This window comes from Anabrus simplex, chromosome 2 (assembly GCF_040414725.1).
Source record: "Anabrus simplex isolate iqAnaSimp1 chromosome 2, ASM4041472v1, whole genome shotgun sequence".
NCBI classification, from domain to species: domain Eukaryota; kingdom Metazoa; phylum Arthropoda; class Insecta; order Orthoptera; family Tettigoniidae; genus Anabrus; species Anabrus simplex.
Window position 1 is genome coordinate 759,293,393 of NC_090266.1, and position 27,237 is coordinate 759,320,629.

At 39.7% G+C, this 27,237-nt stretch overlaps 1 protein-coding gene across 1 annotated transcript in view; it reads right to left on the reverse strand.

The window, feature by feature from the left end:
* Nucleotides 1–27,237, reverse strand: part of LOC136864440 (protein white-like) — a 199,026-nt gene that overhangs the window by 136,949 nt on the left and 34,840 nt on the right. The window contains exon 5 of the mRNA XM_067141438.2: nucleotides 19,595–19,693. Coding sequence (XP_066997539.2) covers nucleotides 19,595–19,693 — 99 coding nt within the window. The remainder of the gene's footprint in view (nucleotides 1–19,594; nucleotides 19,694–27,237) is intronic.

The window sequence follows — 27,237 nt, forward strand, 5'->3', positions numbered from 1 at the left end:
AACAAACAAGTGACAATACTTACTCTTTTAGATTTCAGTAGCGCATTTGATACTGTCGATCCTAGGTTGCTTCTTCCCAAATTACAGTCCTTAAACTTTAGCCAGAAAGTGCTGGAATTTTTCTATTCTTACCTAACAAACCGCCGGCAGTGTGTGGTTGCAAATAATAATAAATCAACGTGGCGAACAAAAAATATTGGTGTTCCACAAGGGTCAGTCCTAGGACCTCTCCTATTCACTTTATATATAAATGATATCACCAGATCAGTTAAGCACTGCAAGTACCATCTTTATGCTGATGATCTGCAAATTTATTACCAGACTAGAACTAATAATATACAACAAGCAATATGTAATGTAAATGCTGACCTTGAGCAAATTAATAGCTATACAATTAAAAACAACCTTAAATTAAACCCCCATAAAACGCAAGCCATTATCATCGGTACATCAAAGAATCTTCACATTTTAAAACAAAATTGCATTCCTCCCGTAACTTTAAATAATACTGTTATACCTTATTGTGAATCAGATTCTACCGAGCTCGATAGCTGCAGTCGCTTAAGTGCGGCCAGTATCCAGTATTCGGGAGATAGTAGGTTCGAACCCCACTGTCGGTAGCCCTGAAAATAGTTTTCCATGGTTTCCCATTTTCACACCAGGCAAATGCTGGGGCTGTACCTTAATTAAGGCCACGGCCGCTTCCTTCCCACTCCAAGCCCTTCCCTGTCCCATCGTCGCCATAAGACCTATCTGTGTCGGTGCGACGTAAAGCAACTAACAAAAAAATCAGTTTCTAACCTTGGTGTTATTATAACGGAAACTATAAACTGGTCAGCACAAGTTAAGAATATCTGAAAAAAGGTTTATTGTGGCTTGCACCCCTTAAAACGGTTCAGAAATATATTCCCTCGATCACTAAAAATTCAACTTGTTCGGTCATTATTATTTCCCATTTTTGACTACTGTGATGTAATTCTTACGGATATAACAAATGAATTAAGCTCGAAACTACAACGCACTAAAAATGCTTGTTTTAGGTATGCTATGGATTTACGGTATGACGCTCGAGTTTCTCCCTACTATAAACAATTATCTTGGTTATGACTAGACGACAGGCGTAAACTACATGCACTTTCGGAAGACATCCCTGCTTATCTCTCCAGCAATTTTCGTCACCTTGGTTCTTTACATCTCCATGATACTCGCTCAGTGTCCCTCCTAGAAGTACCTGTCCACCGAACAACCACATACCATCGATCATTTACTATCACCGCTTCGGGATGGTGGAATGCTCTTCCCAAAGACATCAAGGATGCTGCATCAAAAAGTATATTTAAAACCTCCTACCAGCAGTTCCTCGTTAAGTGCTTCCAGCAAGGTACAGTACCTGTATGAGTGGAACGAGTGATTGTGTGTGGAAATGATATGAGATTATTGCACAATAAATTAAATATTGGTTTAATATGATAATTTAAATTAAATAAAACATTCATATTGTATTTACGAAGTAGAAGTAGCCTAAAATGGCTAGTAGTAAGTACAGTATTTAACTTAGATCTAGTCATGCAAGGTTACAATTAGTTAAATTTCATTTAATATTTTTACTAAGCTTACTAGTATTTTTACATTCGTATTTCTTTCGTTGTGTATTGAAATTTTTTTTCAAACCTGTATTATGTAGGCAGTTACGTTTTCTTTCTTTCTTCTTTGCGTGTATATATTAATATTTTTGACTTAAAAATTAGTGTTATTTGTAGTTCTTGGTATTTTAAGTTAATCAATGTCATTATATGGAATAATAACAATATGTGTGTGGTTAAGTGTAAGAAAGGGCCAAGAGCCCTAACTTCGCCACAGAAAATAAAGGCTTTATCTATCTATCTATCTACACTACTGAAAAAGAAAAGTCAAGGGGATGATTATTTCGTACTGTAGCAGGAAAGCCTATATCCCGGCCCATATCAATCGAAAGAAACGTTATTCCAGCATAAAATATCCGTCCGACGTACGAACATTTAAATAAAGGAATGTTCCAGCATGTCCCAGACTTCGCGAGTGCACTAGGCGAAGTCAAGTGACGTCACCTGTCGCTCGAAGCTCACCTCCCCTAGAGATATTTCTCGAAAAGAATTTTCTTTTCGCAAGCTTTTCAACGCCTTAACCAATTTCAACGGGACAAACGCTGAATCGTAGCGGACGTCATAAAAGTTAATCCCTGTGAATTTCGAATTCATTCATCCCATGGTTGTTGAGTTATAATAATTTAAAGTCTAAGGAATTTAAACACTCACGGTCACATGGCCAAGAGAAATCACCCCTCCCAGCGCCAGCATATATATGTCAAGGCTAACAGGCAGAGCAGCGCAGTACAAGGACGAGTATACAGATGTGTGTGAGTGAGACAGAGGAGAGACCGACCCGCGTACAATATGTTCGCGCAGCCACGGTGAAAGTACTTGCCGTCGCGTTTCCGGAACAGGAAGTTATATCGCCGACAAAATTATAAAAGACGTCGCACTGTATTTCGTACGTCGCGTCGCGACTACAGTCTAATTCTAAAGACATTTGAGAATATAATACGAGTGAACTTATTGAAGTGCAAATACCAAATATTTAACGTTCACAGAATATATCATTACGTGCAGACTTAGGTTACTTCACATGATATTGAACTTCTACAGAAACTAATGTGTAGAATCACCAGAACTCATTTCTTTTCGAGTATTGAACTGTATTTCTTTATTCACGCCATATTAGTATACGACTTACAGTAGTAATCTGGGTGAATACTAAGAACTTTTTCTGAGGTAATGTGACGTTATAATAACAAGATAATCAGAAAATAATCCTTAGTGACTTAATGACTGTGTTCAAAGTCTGTGATTATAGACTATGATTTGCCTTTTCAAGTGTGAACTGTGTAATTATGGACGTTTCAGTAACGACTTTAAATAGTATTTCATACAGGAAGGACTGTGATTCTTCATTTAACGTCTTGATGTTCAATTACACCATAAATTGTGTCCAACAGTAAATGACAGTGTCAGTGATAACTACTCGCACTAAGTGAATTTTTCGTGTGCGAAAAATCACCTTAACAAGCTGCAATTCTACATGATCCAGTTCCAGCCGTCATCACCTCATCGGGAACGTCAACATTGTGTGTTAAGGGAACATCGCCGATCCAGATTCTCCACGGAACATTCCAGATGTCAGTCTTTCAACATTTGTAGCAACATTTCTTTCATTAAGTGAGTAGTAACAAACTGACTAAAATTTTCTCATTAATTTTGAACAGTGGAAACTTCAGTGCCGCGTGTGAACAAATATTTCAGAGTTCTCATAGTTCCTCAGAAGTGATTAATTTAATTTCAAATTTCATTTTCATATCTCATAGAAAGACTTTAGGCTTTTCAAGTGTGCTATACATCAAGGTTTACAAACTGAAAAACTGAAAACTTTTAACAGAAATTTAATTTCTCATGTCAATTTGCAATTACAAGTGTGTGCTCATATTTAGAAAGACTTTAGGTTGAAATCTAATACCTCGTCTTCTCACATATGAAAGACTTTGGAATCAATGATATTCATTTAATTTTCATGAACAGAATTCAGGGAGATTACGTTCAAACTTTTAATTTCAATGCCAGATTTGAGTCCAATAATCATATTGCAGGGTGAAGAATTAATAAATTGTTAAGAAAGAAAATATTTAACCATCTATTATTCGCCCTGCGAGTCTATCCTACTCTGTATCGGCTCCAAAACCAAGTTCCACTCCCTGAGGTCCTACTCATGCCCTTTCCCCAAAACTTTTCCTGGTACAGTACACAGTGACCGATGACCTGGATGATAGGCTCTTTATCAAAGCAATTATCACTATAATCATTTCATTCACGGAATCTCGTAAAGGCATAACAAGTAGGTTAAGCAAGCAAGCCAGCTCGGAGTTCTACGTGTCTGTTGAACTGTGTTTACAGTCTCGGGATCTCTAAGTTTTACGTGAAACTCGAACCACTGAGAAGTGACTTTTCGTTTCAAAACTTCCAGATGCATCTCTCAGGATTCGAACCGAGCCCGGTAACCATGCTTCATACTTGATTTTTCTTAACAAATCGAAGTCACTTTGAACAAAGAAGTACTTAGCCATCACTTTTGGCCGGGCTTCTGACTTCTGAGCCCAACTTGCCAGGTTTGATCCTATAGATATTTGCGCTATAGATATTATTATTATTATTATTATTATTATTATTATTATTATTATTATTATAATTATTATTATTGTCATTAAAATGCATCGCAAATGGGAGATATCCCGGTGGCAATGGTCACTTACAAAGTTAACATAATTATCTCAACAACAACAACAAGAGTAGACTACAACAAGCAATTCCATGGAGAGAAAATATTACAAGAAATACGCTACTAATAGTTTAACATTATAAATCCAGCATCATCATATAAAAATTTTCACACAACTTAAATATTTCCAGTGCTTAACACTACGGCTTACAATACTGTAGGTTGAGCTTACTATTAGCTTACCATTACAAGTGATAATAAAGTGAAGTCAAACCATCCTGGCTCAATCCGGTGGTATTTGAAGGTCAGCCTCGTGTTAGAAGATTTACTGGCATGTAAAAGATCTCCTGCGAGATAAAATTCCGGCACGTTGGTGTTCCCGAAAATCGTAAAAGTAATTAGTGGGACATAAAAACCATTATTATTATTATTATTATTATTATTATTATTATTATTGATGCTGATGCTGATGATGATGCTTGTTGTTTTAAGGGGCCTAACATCGAAGGTCATCGGCCCCCTTTTTATTATTTTTTATTATTTAATTTATTATTATTATTATTATTATTATTATTATTATTATTATTATTATTATTATTATTATTATTATTACATTTGTCCTTGTTGTGTAATATTCCTTTGAAAAGTGCACATTATCAACTTGGATCAAAATTATTTGTTCATATCATCAGAATATGTGGTGTGAGATATCTAACTTTATTTTTAGGGGAATAAGTTTAAAAGTCCTCACAGGGGCGTATTTTCCTTGCATGCAAAGCACTCATTGTATGCGATATGATAGCGCAAGTAACTGTCTGAAGCTCGGTTTTAGGTTGTTTCAGGTCGATTATTATTTTCATCTCTAAGAAGTTCAAAAGTTCCACGCAACTGCACTAGTGCCGTTGCTCGACTACGTGTGAAGCTGGTATAGTCTCGCCATCTAATCCACTGTGAATGAAAGAGAGAGCAAATGGAGTAGTTACGGACGTAAGGCATTCAATCTTCAAATGCATTCGGTGGCAGACATAGCTCTGAAACCCCCCGCATGATATCACTGCACTTGAATCTTTGACACCATTTACGTGCTACCTACCCTCCGCCAAACTGTTAGCAACTTGGAGAAAGTCGGAATGTCCAAAGTAACATCGAGAGGGAAGCACGGATTACCCCCTTGCAAATACAATATAGACAATACACGACACGTACGGATTTAGCCATGTTAGAATGGGAGACATTTCGAAAGGTGGCGCTCCTAATGGTGTGACCTGGAAATTCGCGCTAAATTCAAATATCAATGGAAATTCATATACGGGAATGGATAAATAAATTACGTCTAGAAAGAAAGTGTTATTAAGATATTAACTTCAAAGTTTCTAAAGCAATTCTGGTTCAATGGAAGAAGAGTTATTTAACAGGTTATTATTTAATGAGTGTAATTAGACATATAATCATCATGTGAAATGCACTGCTGTGAAAGGGCTAGATTTCTCATTTATGCATTACTTTTTTGCTTTAGCGTTCCTGCATGAACATTTCCGGTTAGATTAGTCTATTCCCTCATTTAAAAATCATTGTATCATCACATTAACCCTGACAGTAACACGTCTGTAAATATCGCTTTAGTTACACCACAGGTCTTGAAGACGTGCCACTCAAAGCCCATTATTTAAAGTTACGTTTCGGTAGGCGTTATGCTCTAGAAATAATTCGCACGAATTGCAAGTTTTATTGAATTCGATCATTTTAATTTACAAGGAAATGGAACGACTTAAAAAGTAAAAGAATTGTTTCAGCTAGCATATCTATATTACCATTTGATATAGAACAATTTAAAAACATTCGTTGTAAGAAATTACTACAATAAAAAGTTTGAATTTAATATAGGCAAACGAGAAAAAACGCGCTAGATGGCATTCATTTGCACGACACGTCAGAAAGTCGTATGGTGTATTTGTCAGGGTTAAGGCAATTGTCAATAAACAGATCGGCACATTACTGTCTGTTCCTCTTGGATGGACTACGCTTTTTGGAAGGGTCGGTAGCATTGGCGGCTCATGACAAAATTTTTAGGGGTTCACAACAAGAAATTTTTCATGTCTCAAATCAGCAAAAAAAAGTAACATAGGTACATAAATCATTTCACTAAAAGTTCCTTGTACGGTTCCATTTTCACAAATAATATGGTAGAACCCTTGTAACCGAGGATAAATTTTATACTAGACTAATCTGTTAGTGTAGAACAAAAGTAAAATTCATAACTTTACTACACTGCGAATACAGAAGGATGCGAGAACTATTCTTGGTTTTTAAATAGCACGCAAACCCCATGGCCTACCAAGCGACCGCTGGTCACCCCGGTGGCCTGCAGATTATGAGGTGTCGTGTGGTCAGCACGACGAAGGCTCTCCGCCGTTATTCTTGGCTTTCGATACCGGGGCCACCATCTCACCGTCGCATTGCTCCTCAGTTGCAATCTAATCACGTAGGCTGACTGGACCTCGAACCAGCCCTCAAATCCAGGTAAAAATCCCTGACCTGGCCGGGAATCGAATCCGGGGAATCCGGGTAAGAGGCAAGCGCGCTACTCCTACACCGCGGGGTCAGCTGTGTTAGTGTGGAACAAAAGTAAAATTCATAATAACTTTACTGCACTGCGAACATTGAAGGATGCGAGCACTATTCTTTGTTTTTAAATAGCACGACTGTCACCTGGGTATGGCGAGAAGCATAGAAATAATGTGTACCGCATTTATGGGTCGAATTTTTAAATAATTGTTTCCGAATTGACCCCAATAGTCTCCACATGACCTCGTTTAATCAGGGTTCTATTGTATCACATGTTAATTATTTTCATCTTGGAAATTATAGACAACACTAGCATAGAGAATTCAATATTTGCGTTTTTGTGTGCATGAGAATTTTCACGTTTATTTATTTTTGCACTCAAATGAGCAAGGTCTGTGCACCTAGCGGAATTCCATACACTTCTTTCTTTGTTGAATAATAAACAGGGAAAACAAAAAAGCGCATACCTAGATCTACATCCACAGAGCCACGTGCGTGTTTCGTACACTTCTCTCTTAAACTTACGCCTATACTCGCGTTTGTCAGTTTTAGAACTTTTTCGATAATTAAATCTGGTCTGTCCGGTCCAAGCGTTTTAATTTCTTACTTATTCTGAATGGTTAATATATCACTGGTTAAAAGTACCTGAACTGAATTCATTTCCTCTTACACAAAGAACACCATGGTTACAAACCATACAAACAGAGAAGCAAAGCACAACACTGAAATTAATTTCACTTGAAAATATTTTCCAGTCAGAAGGTAAAGCAAACTTCTTCCCGCGATTACAAACACCTGTTCACAACGAGCCAGAAAATGCCTATTCAGAATTACTTGCGAAATCTGCCGGTAATGTCAATGCAATATTAGCTCCTGGGAGGCTGTGGCTAACCGTAATGGGGGAGGTGGCGGACCCTTGTGGTCAACTGTAATACTGCGACTGGTTTGAGGGTGGCTCTATTGTAGACGGCAAGGCAGGTACCTTACCGTGCTCCTCGCTAATGGGAATATCAGTGCATAAAACATGACGTACCGAACTAGATAGCTGCAGTCGCTTAAGTGCGGCCAGTATCCAGTATTCGGGAGAGAGTTGGTTCGAACCAAACTGTCGGCAGCCCTGAAGATGGTTTTCCGTGGTTTACCATTTTCACACCAGGCAAATGCTGGGGCTGACCTTAATTAAGGTCACGGCCGCTTCCTTCCTATTCCTAGCCCTTTCCTGTCCCATCGTCGCCATAAGACCTATCTGTATCGGTGCGACGTAAAGCAACTTGCCAAAAAAAAGCATGACGTCATCTGCTTTGCGCATGCGTATAGTCTTCAGCACAATAGCGCATTTTCAAGTGTGCTCGCTGCACTGTCAGTCAAAACGAACAACTGTCGGTGTAACGGAACTTCGATATACGTCGAATGCTTTCGATCGATTGTCGAAATCAGATCGAAAGAAAGGAAAGTTTTAAATTATCCATGAATGCGTAAAGATGTATTAAAGCTTTGTGTTCACGTGCTCCTGTGCTCCTGAGAGCCGATCGCCACTGGTCCGTAGCATTTGATGTTTCATTTTTGGGAGATTCTGTGTTTGTACAGATCATGGCTTTAATCTGAGGAGAGGGATAAAATAAAGAAAAGCATGAAAATGCCATCAATAGTCATGTTTTGTGGAATATTTGCGTTCAATTACAGTAAGAATTTAACATACCCTTCGCCGTATAGTCGGGGAATTTTAAAGTCGCTGACTTGAAAATAATCTGAACAGATCGTGTAATTCTCATTCAAGTGTAAAGTCCTTCTTTCATATATACCTTATCAAAGTCACTTCTCTGACATTTCAAACCCCGCAGTTCACACCTACAACAACACGTATTGAAGGTTAACTGCTGCACTATACAATAAAGCAAGCTTATAATATTTTAAGCCAGTTAAAATATGGGTCGCGCAGGTCAGAAGTTTAGGAAGTATAGAATTCTCATTTTCACTGCAAGACTATATAAGCAAACACAATATTTACTTAGATTTTTTCACGAGGGAAACGGAAGAAAGACCGCGAATCCTCCTTCATTTCATTGTTATTGCAGCCAAACACAGCACATATCTTTCCACTCATGTTGAGAGGAGATGTAAAGGAATGTCAGTCGCTACTGTTTACTTATGTTAACTTTCTTCAAACGCATAAATAACACCAACAACTTCACAAAAATTATACGTGCTCTTATGATAAAATCAGTAACTCCCGGCCATTCCGCTAGACAGAGCTCTAATCGCTGTCCCTCGATATCTCGCAGCCTGCCGTGAATTGTCTCTACTGTATTTGCCCCTAGCGAGAACCCAACGTGACGAAAGTGACTAATGCCACAGGGGTGATTTACCTCCAGTGCTTAAGTAGTGGCTGACTAGTTTGTTCATTCATTGTGTGTTTTGTTCAGTGCTATTCCTCATATTCGACATTGTATTTTGTTTTGTGGCTATGTGGTCTTAACGATGGATGAGTATAAAACAGATATAGTTGCCAATCTGTCTGAAAAGCCATTTATAACCTGTTCGTTCAAATAGTAAGTAAATAAACTCATGTCCTCGTCCCGAGGTGTCACAGCTCTTTTCAGGCACAACTCCAATGGAGGTGAGCTGCATGTACCAATTCAACCACATGCCAGACTTCCTGCCAATCTTACATTTCTGGCAGTACCAGGAATTGAACTCGGGCCATCGAGGACGACAGTTAAAAGTGCTAACCGTTATATTACGGAGGTGGACATTCAAATGGTTGAAGCCGCAATGTAAAAACAGAAACAAAGAGTTGTGTTCGCACGTTCAATCCGGAAATTTACAAGAAAACTTTTTGGTTCTACGCCTCTGAGTCACTAAACAAATTTTTCTGTTGGCCTTGCTTATAGTTTAATAGTGAAAATTCCCCTTGGAACAGCAAGAAAATTGGATATGTAGATCTGCACACTGCTATTCCGGGGCACGAGAAATCAGGTTGTCATGTCCACGCATGGATATACTTAGGTACTGTTGGTAAATTTTACAGTAGGATAAGTAGAAGCAGGAAGATGTTCTAAGGCACAACAAAGCCGTCCAGAAAAATCGGGAAATTCTGAAACGGCCGACTGCAGTTTGGGAAAGCAAAAGTTACCATTCCGTGGGCACAATGAGGCTAGTGAGCCCAACGATAGAGGAAATTAAATGGAACTAATTGCATTGTTAGCAGAGTTTGATGAACAGACAGTCACTTCATAACAGCGAGTGTATTTACAACACTTTCTCCACTCAAACACAACGATTTCATTCAAGGAATCTGCACCTAAATGGCTACCGAAATTAAGATCCAGGTTCGGGAAACTAAATTCGTAGGAATTATGAACGGTGAGAATTTCGATGTTTCGAACTTTTCATAGTTGTCTTTTATCCCCAGATACGTTAATAATAGTGTTCTTGAAAGATTTGTTGTTTTTTATAATGTGAGTTCTTAGAGGACAGCGAATGCACTGATGAGACCTGCGATTGTCTGGATCAATTTGATTGCCGCGAAAAAGTCAATGCGAAATATTTTGGTATAGTACTACTTAAATCTGAATTGATGGCAGTGTTGCCTTCTGAACACTTCAAAGAAGTTGCGCAGACTTTCGATGGAGCGGCGGTGCTTGCAGGTCGATTGAATGGTGTGCAAGCTAAATTAAAATAAGTGGTTCCTGAGGCTGTATTCACCCACTGCTACACGCACAAGCCGTGTTATTCACGAAAGAATGGTATAGTACTACTTAAATCTGAATTGATGGCAGTGTTGCCTTCTGAACACTTCAAAGATAAGACTATGTCTCAAATACAGAAATTCCTTGATCAGTGGTTTCCATAATCGTCTTTCTGAGCTTTATAAATAGTGCGCATTGGTTACAACTATTCCCGCTACATCATTGTCTGTAGAACGCACTATCTTGGCTCTACAGCAAATAAAATCTTTCGTCCGTAATTGTCAAATCATTCATTAGGAATTATTTCTATAGGGAAGGACCTTGTTGTTGAGATGAAAGCACGTGAGTAGTTCTACCGTGACGTCACCAAGGAATTCTGCAAAAGAATCTCAGAGTCGAGTTCACCTACATGTAATTAGGGCGAGTAGAATTGGAATTTTCTTCGTACATTGTGCTACTGAATGGTTACTAGTCGCATACCTCTGTGGAGTGTCTAGGATACGCCACTGGTACTCATATCAGGGTTGAAATTAAGATTGATCACTTTTGCCTTCTGTTCTGTATCAATACATTTATCTTGAGTTTCGATGGCTTTCATCTCTGTTGCGCAGATAATCCTCTCTTACAACCGACTGTGGTGGCTCTTTGATTTAAAATCAAACTGAATGAAAGTATTCATGAAATAAAATACTCAATCGTCGAACTATGTACTCACACTTAGTACTTACATAATTACTTACACATACAATTGTTGATGGGCGCCAGCTACAAATAAATGCAACGATAATAGAATGAGTATCTTGAATATCTCTAGGGTGTGAGGTAATAAGCTTATTTTGACAGCATAACATCTAGGTTCTGGGAAAAAGACATTGAAGTTCGGTTTCCCCATTAAAATTTGAGGTTATCTGATATACTATTGAAATAAAACAATTAATTTTAATTGATACTGAACAAGATATATTCTTTAAATACATAACTGAAATGGCAGACTCACTCGATAATATAAATGATAATATAAAATTCTGAAATTAAAACTGAAAGAAACTCTAGGCATTAAATTTGAAATCCTCTTGACAGGGCATTTAAAAGTTGTACAAGAAATTTATCCCTCACTGGTTCACTTAATTGTACCTTGAACACTTTGAGAGTTATTACGATGTACTCCTTTGAATTGGTATCAGCTGTAGGTATCTCAAACCTAATTCGATGATGCATCCTTTTAGTTTCACAAACGAGATATAGCATGGCTTGAAATTATATTCACACTTCACAATCATCTTTACAAGTAATTCACTGCTAACTGTTAGTCTGCATTACGACGATTCAATATTCGGCTGTCACAGAACTGACACAAGAAGTCGACCGAACAGATACACGAAACACACTCCGAACATATAATCTATTTGGTCACTGACGATTACGTATCCATATAACTGCTCTATCTTCAACTGATGGACTGAACAACTGTGGCTTCACTCTCTATACGACTGACTAAATCACTGCTCACCATCCGTCACTTTCCAAATGATTAGCTGCTAAGGGGTACAGCCCTATATATAGACATTAGTTATCACATGGTATAACACCCACGCCAGAGTTAAAAACAGACATGATGTAATACCCACCCAGCTACAAATGTTACACATTTTGTTGAAATAGCCTCGGGCAAATTAGAAACTCCCTAAATGTTATCTCATCGCTAAAAGCATACAATGACAGAGCGATGACTCGACAGTTACTGTAACAGTATTACACCATATGTTGCAATGTTTTAAAGTTATTTCACAAAATATATCCATATCTGATATTAGGCAGTAAGTCTCACTCTACATAATTTTGATGCTAACACACACACATATACACAATAAATTAAATACAATAAAGCAAGCGATAATTACCTAATATATAGCGAAGTCAGATTATAGAATTGAATCAAACAATAATAATACTTACAGTTATTGTAATAATAATAACACAATTAAAATAATAATACAGATATATAATTGTAACGGGATATGAACCGTAACACGACAAACGACGATGATTTAACTTACCGTATGTCAAGTGCCTAGGTAATTTTCGTCGACCCAGTATCAAACCACCGTGATTATGTTTCTTTCTAATTCATTCCACGGTCACTTTAAGTAATTTATAATGTAGTGCCGTATCTAACATCAAGTTTTTAATTAATTTCCTTTTCCAATTTTGATTTACATCGCACCGACACAGAAAGTTTTTATGGCGACGATGGAATGGGAAAGGGCTAGGAGTGGGAAGGAAGCGACCTTGGCCTTAATTAAGGTACAACCCCAGTATTTGTCTGGTGTGAAAATGAGAATCCACGGGAAACCATCTTCAGGGCTGCCAACAGTGGCGTTCTAACCCACTATCTCTCGAACGCAAGCTGATAGTAGCTACGTGTCTCAAACTCGCACGGCCACTTGCTCGGTCTAATTTCAAGTCTCGGGGCACCTAAACTAAACATCATTCCTAATAATATTAGAACTACACTCACTTAGCACCTGAATAACCCAGATTACAAGACAGTTTTCCACAAGCTGCAGCTCAGTAACTCAGTAAAGTGTAACGTCGAATGTTTATTTAGCGCACAGGTAAGGTAAGGAAAGCCACGTATTTGAAGAGGAACATTATAGGAAAATCAAGTCCAGCTTCATGGCTGAAAGGTCAGTTCAGAGGGTCTCGGGCTCGTTTCCCAGCTAGGCCGGGGATTTTAGCCAAGTCTGGGTAGTTGCTGTACCTCGGATGCTCGATGCTTACGTTTTACTTAATTCACATCTTCGTTTACGTAAACGGATTACACTACCACCTAGTTCAGAAACATGTAGAAGTGAATACATCCCTCCACGTAATGTTGGCATCAAGAAGGATGCCGTAAAACTGGACTTAAACTATTTATTTATTTATTTATTTATCATAAGTCTGTACAGAGTTCTCCTCCATTTTCACAGACACTATACATAGGTGTACATAAATGCATGAATGAGGTTTTTTTTTAATGAATCCATGACCGAATAATATTGTCATGCATGCATGAATAAATGAATGAACACTTCCCTCCCAGTCACGGATAGCCACCAACTGAGGAGAGAGCATTCGGTTGGCAGGATAAATGCATGGATGGGATTATGCATGACTACTGCCCGGTCGTGTTATCCACCCCTGGTGAGAAAAAGGAGCCACCTTCCCAAGGATAACACGTCCGGCCCTTTCCCTTGAGGCCCAAACAGAAGACCCCACCTGATCTAATAGCTGTCAAACACTAATTTCTCACCATTCCCTAATTTCTGCGAGGCACACGTAAGCGGAAATCCCGCACCTCATGTGCCCCCTCCCTATTCTTCTTTCTCTGTTGCATTTAGATCACTCTACATATTCGATTGGGATAGGCCCGTCCTATCCCGTCCTACTTCGGTTATAGCCTTACATAAGTGTATGAATTAATTAATTAATCAATTAATTAATTGGCTATGATTCCCTATCTAAAATAGTGCCCTTTGCACAGGCGGATCGCCATTCCACATGCAAGGGCCACGCCTACGATTATCTACATGAGTGTATGAATAAATGAATTAATTAATTAATTAATTACCAATTCCCTAACTGTATTGAGAAAACTCGTATGGATGGATTTATGAATGGGTATATGGATATTCATGCATGCATGTTAGGAAAAAATACTCATCCCTCCCAGTACGGATAACCAGTAACTGGGGAGAGAGCCCTTGTTATGAATTAAATAAATGATTGAATGAATAATATGTGGAATGAGTAGTGAATGAATGAGTGAATGTTATCAACCTTCAGCCACGGATCGCCAGCAGCTGAGGATGAAACATTATATCCATTGGGCCCTGTCTCATTACAAACAGTTTGACACTTAATTACGTTATGGCTTACTAACATATCGACTTTACAGTGCTATATATACTAATATTCTTTTTACTACATAGCCCTATTGGCAATTTCTTAACTAATCGGTTCGCAACACAATCATCCATCCGTAATATGACCTACCCTCATTGTAGGCTCTTTCAACACTCTTCTACATGAATTTCTAATTACAATTAACAGTTTACTGAGATTACCAGGTTTATACCATTCTTTGCTTATCATCTTAATAATCCTATAGCCATTCTCATCCTCATTTATCATATATTGTTCCTTGTTATTCAAAAATTTCCTTCTCACCGCTATGGTTTCTTTACATGATTTCAACATGTGAAATTCTTCTCTGTTTTCACCACAGAGAAGGCACCTTGTTGCATCTTTCACTTTAATCCATCCCCTATTCTTGTAAATTCCCATTAACCACCATATCAAACCCCTGATTTCTCTTCTATTTACACTCACAATATTTATGTTCATATCCTGCCTTATCCTAATAAACTCTGAGAGGGTCGCCTTGCTTCTACACTCGGATACCAACCACTGTCTTTGAATATCTCTGAGTCGTCTAATGATTAGTTTATTCGTTGATCTTTCCAACCTCTCCCAATAACTTCCATATCCCAACCTATCTAATATACTTCTGATTTTCGTTAACCAATACTCTCCCTGGATATTATCTCTCTGATGTTGATATGCGATCTGCAGAAGCTCGCCACCCTCTCTTCCTTTCAATCTCAACAGATATTTCAGAACTCTCTTAAGAACATCTACTTGGATATTTTCTTCACATATTAATCTTACTCCACAATTTGCTGTACAATTTGGTAACCCCATTACAATTTTACAGAACTTACTTATAACCTGATTCAGCATCTCACACTCTTTCTCTACACCCCATAGCTCAGCTCCATAAAGCATTCGATTTTTAACTACGGCTTGCAGGACATTTCTCTGAATCTTATAGTCTATATTTGGGAATTTATTTTCAAGAATTCTAATTACTGATAATGCTGCAAGACCTTTCCATTTGGCTTGTTTTATTTGATGGATCCACTTCCCGTTGTTTGCTATATATATTCCCAGGTACTCTAATCTATTTGTGACCTCCACTTGACAACCATCAATCGTCCATTGTTCATTCTTCGCAGAACTTTCGTCTTGGAAATGTTAATTTTTAATGACCACGTTTTAGCAAACTCTGTCACCGCATTAATGCTCTTTTGCATGCCTCCGGCCGTTAACGTCATCAGCAGGACATCGTCCGCGAAAATTAGGCCTGGTATTTCTTGATTTACTAAAACTGGACTCATCCAGTTATCACCTCCATGTCCGTTTAATATATCGTTTATAAATAACAGAAATAAAATAGGAGATAGCTTACATCCTTGTTTCAAACCCAATAAAGAATCTATTTGACCACATGCTACCCCATCACCTACCCTTATACTGCATTGCACCCTTCGGTAAACTGCCTCCAATGCTTGTACCATCTTACTAGATACCCCTAATAGGCGTAATTTTGCGAACAATGCACTCCTGCTGACTGTGTCAAAGGCCTTTTCAAAATCTATAGCCGATATATATAATTTTCCTGCTTTCGGTTTTATATACTTATCTATTATTGTTTTTACAATCATGATGTTATCTATTGTTCTTCTGCGTTTTCTAAAACCACTTTGATATTTCGAGAGGATGGAGAATTCTTCCGCCCATTTCATCAGTCTATTTGCCAGAATTCCTGTATATAATTTACTTAGGGAGTCCAATAGTGTTATACCTCTGTAGTTGTTTGGATTACTTCTATCCCCACGCTTCTTGTAAATTGGACATATTATACCTGTCTGCCATGCCTTAGGAAACTCCAAAGAATCAAATATCCTATTGAACAATTTTACTAATATTTCCAGCATTTGTTGACTTTTTACTGCTTCTTTCCAAAATTCATTAGTTATACCACTGAAGCCCCCCGCTTTCCTACATTTGACCTTTCTAATCATTTCTAAAACCTCACATTCTGTTATTTCTTCATCTAAGCAGGGGATACAAATCTCTAAGCCCCTCGAGATATCCATACATGTTCTATTATTTCTCCAAGTATCCTGTCCTCCTAGCAATTTATTAAAATAATCAATCCAAACTCCATTCTCAATTTTAACATTGGCATATCCTCTCTCACCTCTACTTATTTTATTAATTCTATTCCATACCTTATCACTTTGATTATTCTTACAGTCTATGTTTATTAATTTTGCCTCCTCCTGTTGCCATATCCTCTTTTGCTCTACTAACAACACTTTATATTCTTTTCTTAGTTTACAATAGTGTGCCCGAACCTTAGGCTCCCCCTCTTTTCTATATGCCTTTAGGGCTCTAATCACCTCCATTTTCTTTGTTTTACATACATCATTGTACCATCCTTTCCTTTTATCTTTATTATTATTATTCTGTTTCCTTTTCACATGAGCTATAGTTTTAAAGGGTTTCTATACCAGTTCTACCGCTAAGACTGGACTTAAACTACAGGTAGTGTTTACCGTAAGTAAATGGAAAAAATGCCATGAAGAATACGATTCTGGGTTAGTCTAATATTCTTCATATAATTTCTATTGGTAACCTGGAAGTTGTTGCTGAAAAAGTTAGTCGGAGTTGATGGTTTTACTGTAGAGGCTTGACCATCGTAGTCAACAGGTTATTGCATTTACCATGTGTGTAAATCTCCCCTGGAGTGGGCCCTTTTAATTTAGCTGATGTGAGGATTAGGAATGAAACAGCTGTGACACGGAAAGATGCACTATAAGAAGTTTTGTAAACGGAAAACAATTAAACGACATTCCGAGGATGGTACCCTACCCTATCCAAGTAAGTCTTTTGGTAAGGGAGTAAATAACAGAGGACAATGATATTTTGAAGTATTGGAGGTGGAAAACCAATATTTTAATGCCAACTGGTTCCCTTTGTTAGGAAGTCATGAGATTTACCGAAGATAATGCCACAAAATGAAAGTGATTCCACGATTGACACGAGTCAAATATGTCACTGAACATCACTGACATTTGTCTTGATATTTGCTTCCCTAATCAGCAATCGTCATGATAATCATTACTGATATTGTGATAGTACATATATCACACCCTCGCACTGTATTTAGAAGTAAGAGGTATTATTGTCATTATTATTATTATTATTATTATTATTATTATTATCAGTATTTCAGTTGTAAATTTTGTTATTAATATTTGTAAGTTCGGAGGTCTCCATATGTGGTATGAGTAATTTGTTTTGTACGACGGCTGGGAAAATAATTGCTATAATAACTCAGGAAATTCGTGTGACTCATGCGGGCATTCCAGTCTGATGAGATGGACTTGCTGATGTAGTCGCGAAATTCCGATAACACATGTGAAACACCCTAGAGTCCGTTGATCTTGTGATTGCCTTGTGACACTGGAACAGATTCAGGGCGTGGTCTTGACATGGGGATCTACTCATGATTGGCTGACCAGGATCAATCTTGACGTATCTTTTTGAGAGGAAGGGGGAGTGGAGTTCTAGATACGCATGTGATCAAACGGGGACAAGAACACGATACGGCGAGTGAGAGACGACACTGTACGGGAAGGAAGTAGTGCTGACACACACGATACGGGAGTGAAACTGGATATTCTGTATTTGAGTGACACTGCTGCAATATACTAGACCGAACTTCAAACGTTTGTGGAACATTGTATTTTATGTTTGCGAAACGTGGCTGACCTACAATTGTGGAGTGCTTAGGCACTATGTACTGTAGCCCTTGTAGCGTCATGGTATTATATGTTGGTGAAATCTGGGAGGTGCTAAATCTCAGACTTTTCAGAATTAACGTTTTAGAACGACAAGCGTGTGTTGCTCAAGTGAATCTATCTTTAAAACAAGTGTTAGAGTCAGTGAACACAGTATTATGAGGTACAGAATCTGTGTGCTATAGTAAGTGCCGATTATGAGAATCGGCAAGTCGTGTTAATACAGAGACAGTGAAGGGTACTTATCTACATATATGTACATTGTTCAAAGGACTAACTACAAATGGTCGCTTAGTTCTCGCTTTCGTTTTCCCACTGTTTCCATTGTTGTTGTTGTTGTTGCTGTAAATATGGAGTCTTCCAGCAATCCTTTGTGTGTGTATTATAAGTTTAATTTGGTGTGTTGATGAGGTTCTCACGCACGAATTTTATTGAGAATATAGTTAGTTATTTTAGAATCAGTGGAGTCATTGATGAACCTAGGTGCATATCCTATCTATTTAGTCGGTTTTCTGAAGGTTAGGTAAGACCTGAAGCAAATCTACCCGTACGCAGCATTATGTACACGACATGGAGATAAAGAATTATAATGCTCTATCTAAATTCGAGGGATCCATTCTGGTGAAGTCTGGCGGCCATACTACGGATAATTCAATTACTTATTTTATTAATTTATTTCAATTATTTTATTCAGTTTATGAGTAATTTCCTTTATGATAATTTATTATTATTCACAAACAGTAAAGTTAAAATATTTAGTAAAAGCCTGCTCTCTCAACTGCCATACAGTCTAATGTACCGAATATTTCTCAAGATGTTAAGTGTTCTACGGAATACCTTCTTCTTCACCTTTCCTCAACTTGGTCGGGTTGCGGGTACGAATTGAGTAGCACATGTGAACTTGACCCAGTATTTCGACCGGACGCCCTTCTGATGCCAATAATTTTTGGAGGGATGTACTCACTATTACGGGCTTCTGTGGTGGTTGGTAGTGTGGTGTGTCTTTTGTATATGAAGTGGAGTTGTATAGGGACGAACACAGACACTCAGTCCCCGATTCAAAGGAATTAACCAGGCTCAGTTAAATCCCCGACCCTGCTGAGAATCGAACCCAACACGCTCTGAACCGAAGAATTTAACGCGACCATTCCGCCAAGGTGCCACATTAAGGAATACCTTTTTAATTTAATTTATGCATTTAATTTTTTACATCATAGCAAATTCAGTCCAACGTTATAATGAATACCTTTTCTGGTGCTCTGATTTTAATGCATACACCCAGCAATTTTAAAAATACACTTTCATCTGACTATCTAAAGACTAAATTTACAGTTTACTTACCTCCGATGCAAATGACAGGCGTTTCATTTCACCCCCAGATATTCCTTTGATACGTCCTGGGATTCCAATAATTGTATTTTGGCACTTCGTCAACGCTAACTGGAAGAGAAATATAGCAATTATAAAGCTATCATTGTTCTTGCTTAAGAAATTAAAGTACTTTCGTAAGCACGCTTTCTTTCCCTGCATGCAGAGCAATTTTGAAACAACTGGAATATTTTCATGTCCCTAGAAATTCTCTGGTGTATACCTGACAGTGTCTTCATTTATAATTGGGAAAATGTATCAGGCGAGGCTTGATAATACACTGAAGGCATTTAAACAAGAAAAGTTTCCACTTGCCTTCGTTTCATGCATGTTAAGGGAGTACAGCCACTGAACAATAGAACTGGTGGTGGATGAAAGCCAATTTCTGAGTCCACTTGCCTTCGTTTCATGCATGTTAAGAGAGTACAGCCACTGAACAGTAGATCTGGAGGTGGATAAAAGCTAATTTCTGAGTTCACTTGCCTTCGTTTCGTGCATGTTAAGTACAGCCACTGAAAAGTAGAACTGGTTGTGGATAAAAGCTAATTTCTGAGTCCACTTGCCTTCGTTTCGTGCATGTTAAGAGAGTGCAGCCACTGAACAGCAGATCTGGAGGTGGATAAAAGCTAATTTCTGAGTTCACTTGCCTTCGTTTCGTGCATGTTAAGTACAGCCACTGAAAAGTAGAACTGGTTGTGGATAAAAGCTAATTTCTGAGTCCACTTGCCTTCGTTTCGTGCATGTTAAGAGAGTGCAGCCACTGAACAGCAGATCTGGAGGTGGATAAAAGATAATTCCTGAGTTCACTTGCCTTCGTTTCGTGCATGTTAAGAGAGTGCAGCCACTGAACAGCAGATCTGGAGGTGGATAAAAGCTAATTCCTGAGTTCACTTGCCTTCGTTTCGTGCATATTAAGAGAGTGCAGCCACTGAACGGTAGAACTGGTGGTGGATAAAAGCTGATTTCTGAGTCCACTTGCCTCCGTTTCATGCATGTTCAGAGAGTGCAGCCACTGAACAGTAGATCTGGAGGTGGATAAAAGCTAATTTCTGAGTTCACTTGCCTTCGTTTCGTGCATGTTAAGTACAGCCACTGAACAATAGAACTGGTTGTGGATAAAAGCTAATTTCTGAGTCCACTTGCCTTCGTTTCGTGCATGTTAAGAGAGTGCAGCCATTGAACAGTAGATCTGGAGATGGATAAAAGCTTATTTCTGAGTACACTTGCCTTCGTTCCATGCATGTTAACAGAGTACAGCCACTGAACAGTAAAACTGGAGGTGGATAAAAGCTAATTTCTGAATTTTGCACATGATTCCCATCAATATAGTATGAATTATTCTGTTAACATTTGTTGTAATTGGAGAAATTATGCCCGTTGTGAATATATTTGTTTGGATTCAATAAATAGAGTAATGGTGACCACATCTTTGGCAGTCAATTCAATTAAAGCAAGGTGAAATTGTCGTGTGTCATTTCAACTACGTATTCTGGATGCTACCAAATGATATACTCGCTACAATAACATGCTTCTGACAACATAGACATTTACACTCTGCTGCCAGGTAACGGACACAAATAAAATGTTTAAACAGGTTGAACTTAGCATCTTCATTGGTTTCAATTCAAATACCTCACATGATAGTAACAAGTTCCATTATTCCGTACGCCTGGATATTACGAAGTTCACATTGTACTCAAAGACAATACTAAATGAATATTTCCTGGCTTGTTTTCTCCACCTGGTGGTATTTCTTGTTGGGTGCAGTATTTCCACATCTGTCTCTTGACGCAGGTCAGACCAAAATGTGGCTTCCACTTAAGTCTCTGTCTCATTTATTTTATGACTGTGACTATGGAAGCTCTTGAGGTATGGATGGTGCTGAGCAATGACGTTCAGAGTATGACTTAGTGGGTTTACATGTTATGATGGTGATATTCATACGACAGGTCGTGCTGCTAAAGCACTTTCTGGTCCAGTGATAAAAGCAATGATAAATATTTTTTTTTGTTATTTGCTTTACGTCGCACCGACATAGATAGGTCTTATGGCGACGATGGGATAGGAAAGGCCTGGGAATTGGAAGGAAGCGGCCGTGGCCTTAATTAAGGTACAGCCCCGGCATTTGCCTGGTGTGAAAATGGGAAACCACGGAAAACCATGTTCAGTGCTGCCGACAGTGGGGCTCGAACCCACTATCTCCCGATTACTGGACACTGGCCGCACTTAAGCGACTGCAGCTATTGAGCTCGGTCAATGATAAACTACCTCAATACTCATCTTGCCTTGCATGCCTCATTATACCACTGCCGTCGGTTTTCGAGGTTTCATTTTTTTTAAGTTGCTTTACACTATACCGACACAGATAGGTCCAATGGCGACGATGGGACAGGAAAGGGCTAGGAGTGGGAAGGAAACGACCGTGGCCTTAATTAAGGTATAGTCAAAGCTTATGCCTGGTGTGAAAATGGGAAACCACGGAAAACCATCTTCAGAGCTACCGACAGTGGGGTTGGAACCCACTGTCTCCCGAATACTGAATACTGGCCGCACTTAAGCGACTGCTGCTATCGAGCTAGGTTTTTGAAGTTTCCTTAAAACAGATCCTTTGGAGATGGTATTTAAGGATCAAACCAGCCTCTGGGCTGAAGACTTGACAGATAACCCCGCTCTTATCATCAGCATCACAGTGACGATTTTGAGACTTACCTCCGTCTTTTGAGCAGGCTAAAGCGGAAGTGAGTGTATTGACCAGGGATGGCGCGGGCGACAGGGGCAGTGTCTACGGTGTTGTCACATCGTTGGTGAGGGGCAATGGGGCGCGCTACTCAGCATGAGTTTTGGCAATGGTGCCTTCAATGCGGAGCTGCCATACTTACTTACTCAGTGGATGTCTTGAACACGTGGGTGCAGTTGCAAGCATATTTTGTTTAAAACAGCAGTGAGATAATTTTATCAGTGTGCTTCGCTTTTACAAAAAACAGTGTATGTGCGTATTGCGTGCTAATTTATAATTCTTGTAGTCTCTTGTACGTTTGTAGGGTTCTTCTTACTCGTTATTTGATATTATTGTGCAATGGATCCGAACTAAATTTCAACAGACTCTTTTCAGTTATTAAGTGGCAGGGAGGGATTCAGTTAGATGGAGATGTAGTATGCAGTCTGGCCTATGCTGACGACTTGGTCTTAATGGCAGATTGTGCCGAAAGCCTGCAGGCTAATATCCTGGAACATGAAAATAGGTGCAATGAGTATGGTATGAAAATTAGCCCCTCGAAGACTAAAGTGATGTCAGTAGGTAAGAAATTCAACGGAATTGAATGTCAGATTGGTGATACAAAGCTGGAACAGGTACAAAAGTTTAAGTATTTAGGTTGTGTGTTCTCCCAGGATTGTAATATAGTAAGTGAGATTGTATCAATGTGTAGTTCAGCTAATGCAGTGAGCTCGAGGTTGCGAACAACAGTGTTCTGTAAGAAGGATGTCAGCTCCCGGACGAGACTATCTTTACATCGGTCTGTTTTCAGACCAGCTTTGCTTTACGGAAACGAAAGCTGGGTGGACTCAGGATATCTTATTCATAAGTTAGAAGTAACAGACATGAAAGTAGCAAGAATGATTGCTGGTAAAAACAGGTGTGAATAATGGCAGGAGGGTACTCGGAACGAGGAGATAAAGCCTAAGTTAGGAATGAACTCGATGGATGAAGCTTTACGCATAACCGGCTTCGGTGGTGAGGTCACGTGAGACGAATGTAAGGGGATAGGTTACCTAGGAGAATAATGGACTCTGTTATGGAGGGTAAGAGGAGTAGAGGGAGACCAAGACGGCGATGGTTAGACTCAGTTTCTAAAGATTTAAAGATAAGAGGTATAGAACTAAATGAGGCCACAGCACTAGTTGTAAGTAGAGGATTGTGGCGACGTTTCGTACATTCACAGAGGCTTGCAGACTGAACGCTGAAAAGTATAACGGTCTATAATGATTATGTATGTATGTATGTAAGTATGTATGTATGTATGTATGTATGTATGTATGTATGTATGTATATAAGTACACTGACTGACAGAGCAAATGCAACACCAAGAAGGAGTGGTTCGAAAGGGATGAAAGTTGGGGAAAAAACAGAGACGGCACGGACGAATAATTGATGTTTATTTCAAACCGATATGCAGGTTACACAATGCGCACGGCATCGACTCAGTAGGATGTAGGACCACCGCGAGCGGCGATGCACGCAGAAACACGTCGAGGTACAGAGTCAATAAGAGTGCGGATGGTGTCCTGAGGGATGGTTCTCCATTCTCTGTCAACCATTTGCCACAGTTGGTCGTCCGTACGAGGCTGGGGCAGAGTTTGCAAACGGCGTCCAATGAGATCCCACACGTGTTCGATTAGTGAGAGATCCGGAGAGTACGCTGGCCACGGAAGCATCTGTACACCTCGTAGAGTCTGTTGGGAGATGTGAGCAGTGTGAGGGCGGGCATTATCCTGCTGAAACAGAGCATTGGGCAGCCCCTGAATGTACGGGAGTGCCACCGGCCGCAGCACATGCTGCACGTAGCGGTGGGCATTTAACGTGCCTTGAATACGCACTAGAGGTGACGTGGAATCATACGCAATAGCGCCCCAAACCATGATGCCGCGTTGTCTAGCGGTAGGGCGCTCCACAGTTACTGCCGGATTTGACCTCTCTCCACGCCGACGCCACACTCGTCTGCGGTGACTATCACTGACAGAACAGAAGCGTGACTCATCGGAGAACACGACGTTCCGCCATTCCCTCATCCAAGTCGCTCTAGCCCGGCACCATGCCAGGCGTGCACGTCTATGCTGTGGAGTCAATGGTAGTCTTCTGAGCGGACGCCGGGAGTGCAGGCCTCCTTCAACCAATCGACGGGAAATTGTTCTGGTCGATATTGGAACAGCCAGGGTGTCTTGCACATGCTGAAGAATGGCGGTTGACGTGGCGTGCGGGGCTGCCACCGCTTGGCGGCGGATGCGCCGATCCTCGCGTGCTGACGTCACTCGGGCAGCGCCTGGACCCCTCGCACGTGCCACATGTCCCTGCGCCAACCATCTTCGCCACAGGCGCTGCACTGTGGACACATCCCTATGGGTATCGGCTGCGATTTGACGAAGCGACCAACCTGCCCCTCTCAGCCCGATCACCATACCCCTCGTAAAGTCGTCTGTCTGCTGGAAATGCCTCCGTTGACGGCGGCCTGGCATTCTTAGCTATACACGTGTCCTGTGGCACACGACAACACGTTCTACAATGACTGTCGGCTGAGAAATCACGGTACGAAGTGGGCCATTCGCCAACGCCGTGTCCCATTTATCGTTCGCTACGTGCGCAGCACAGCGGCGCATTTCACATCATGAGCATACCTCAGTGCCGTCAGTCTACCCTGCAATTGGCATAAAGTTCTGACCACTCCTTCTTGGTGTTGCATTTGCTCTGTCAGTCAGTGTATGTTATCAGTTTGAGAAGAAACGCAAGATGTTTACGTCCGGCGAGAGAAACATGATTCTGTCTGTTAATGAGCATTGCCGAATGAAAACTATTGATGGCGGGATTACTACTGTTCATGAAGCAGCGAGACAGACAGCAGAGGCAGTGGGAGCATCCTATACAACCGTGCTCAAGGTAAAAGCCGATTATAAAACAGCAAAAGGGTTGAAGACGCCCCGAAAGCATAGAGGAATAGAAAGGAAAGTAACTCGTCTTCAGAAGTATGATTCCTTTACTCGAGTGGCAATAAGGAGAAAGATCCACGTCTTGTACAGGGAGAACGATCTACCGACATTAAATAAAGTTAATGATGACAAGGAACTTTCAAAGTTCTCTCAAACAACCATGCGGAGGCTACTTTTAGATATGGGGTTTAAGTATATAAAGCGAAGGAGAGAATCATTGTTAACTCACAGGGACGACATTGTTGCTTGGCGTCATAGGTTTTTACGCAGTATTCGCGAAGTAAGGGCCAAGGGAAAGGCCGTAGTGTACACAGATGCAAACACCGGCCACACAAAGTCCAGGGTGTGGGTTGATACATCTATTAAGACAGCCACGCAGGCATGGAGAGAGGGCCTCACTCGATAGCGATACAGATTTTTTACTGCGGCACAAGGTAAGCTGACGCTAAAACCTCCTGCATGATGATAATAATATTTTTTATAAAAATATATTTGTAATAATTAATTTATTGAAATTGTGCTGGACAAAGCGGAGGCGGGACAGATTTTCGCCTGGATCCCCAACATCCTCTGTCAGTTTCAAGTTAATTCCAGTACGAGGACATAATCATCACTTATCTCGCTTATTTATCAATCGCTCGTGAGTAGCGTGACTGACCTCTCCGGCAGGCTCATTTCAAATACTTGGAATGGATTACTTCGAATAGAATCAGGCCATATATTTAGATAATAATAGTGAATGATAAACGATACAATAATGTTATCTATATATATATATATATATATAGATAATAATAATAATAATAATAATAATAATAATAATAATAATAATAATAATAATAATAATAATAATAATAATAATAATAATAATAATAATAATAATAATGTCATTTAATTAATATAATGCTTAGTGTGTATGTCAAAATAATTAGTTCGCAATGCTTTAAGCGTGAACTTATAGTTAGTATATTAAAAATGTAATTCAGTAAATTAATTGTTTAAAGACGTAAGCCGTTAAAAGAATGTATGGAATTCTAACAGGCATACGTTAATGTATTAATTCTTTCAAATGCACTCGAGGTACAATCCGTGAGCTGTGCTGTATTATAATGTTGGAGTAAAACTTTGAATAGCGCGCCGGTTCATTTGCAACAACAGCGAGTATGACGAGGCAATGACGTTACTTCCGCTTTAGTCTGTTCAAAAGGTGGTCCGAAGAATAGTAAAATTCAACTAGAGTTCATCAAATAGGTACAGCGCAATGGGACTACGTAAAATGGGGAGAGTCCGCCTCTGTGGTGTAGTGGTTAGTGTGATTAGCTGCCACCCCCGGAAGCCACGAATTTTGAAAAGTTGTACGATGGCTGGAACGAGGTCCACTCAGCCTCGGGAGGTCGACTGAGTAGAGGTGGGTTCGATTCCCTCCTCAGCCATCTTCGAAGTGGTTTTCCGTGGTTTCCCACTTCTCCTCCAGGCAAATACCGGGATGGTATCTAACTTAAGGCCACGGCCGCTTCCTCCCATCTTCCTTGTCTATCCCTTCCAGTCTTCCCACCCCCTCACAAGGCTCCTGTTCAGCATAACAGGTGAGGCCGCCTGGGAGAGGTACTGGTCCTACTCCCCAGTTGTATCCCCAGACCAAAGTCTCAAGCTCCAGGACACTGCCCTTGAGGTGGTGGAGATGGGATCCCTCGCTGAGTCCGAGGGAAAAACCGACCCTGGAGGTTAAACGGACTAAGAAAGAAAGTAAGAAAGAAAATGGGGAGAAGGGTACAATTGCAATGATTGTTTGTTCTGCTCAGTAAGACGTCTACAAGAATTCATAACATATGTACAATATATTATGGGGTGGTAAGTAACGTACAATGACAATGTGTCTTCACCGTATAAATTCAATCTGAACTCGCATACAATTT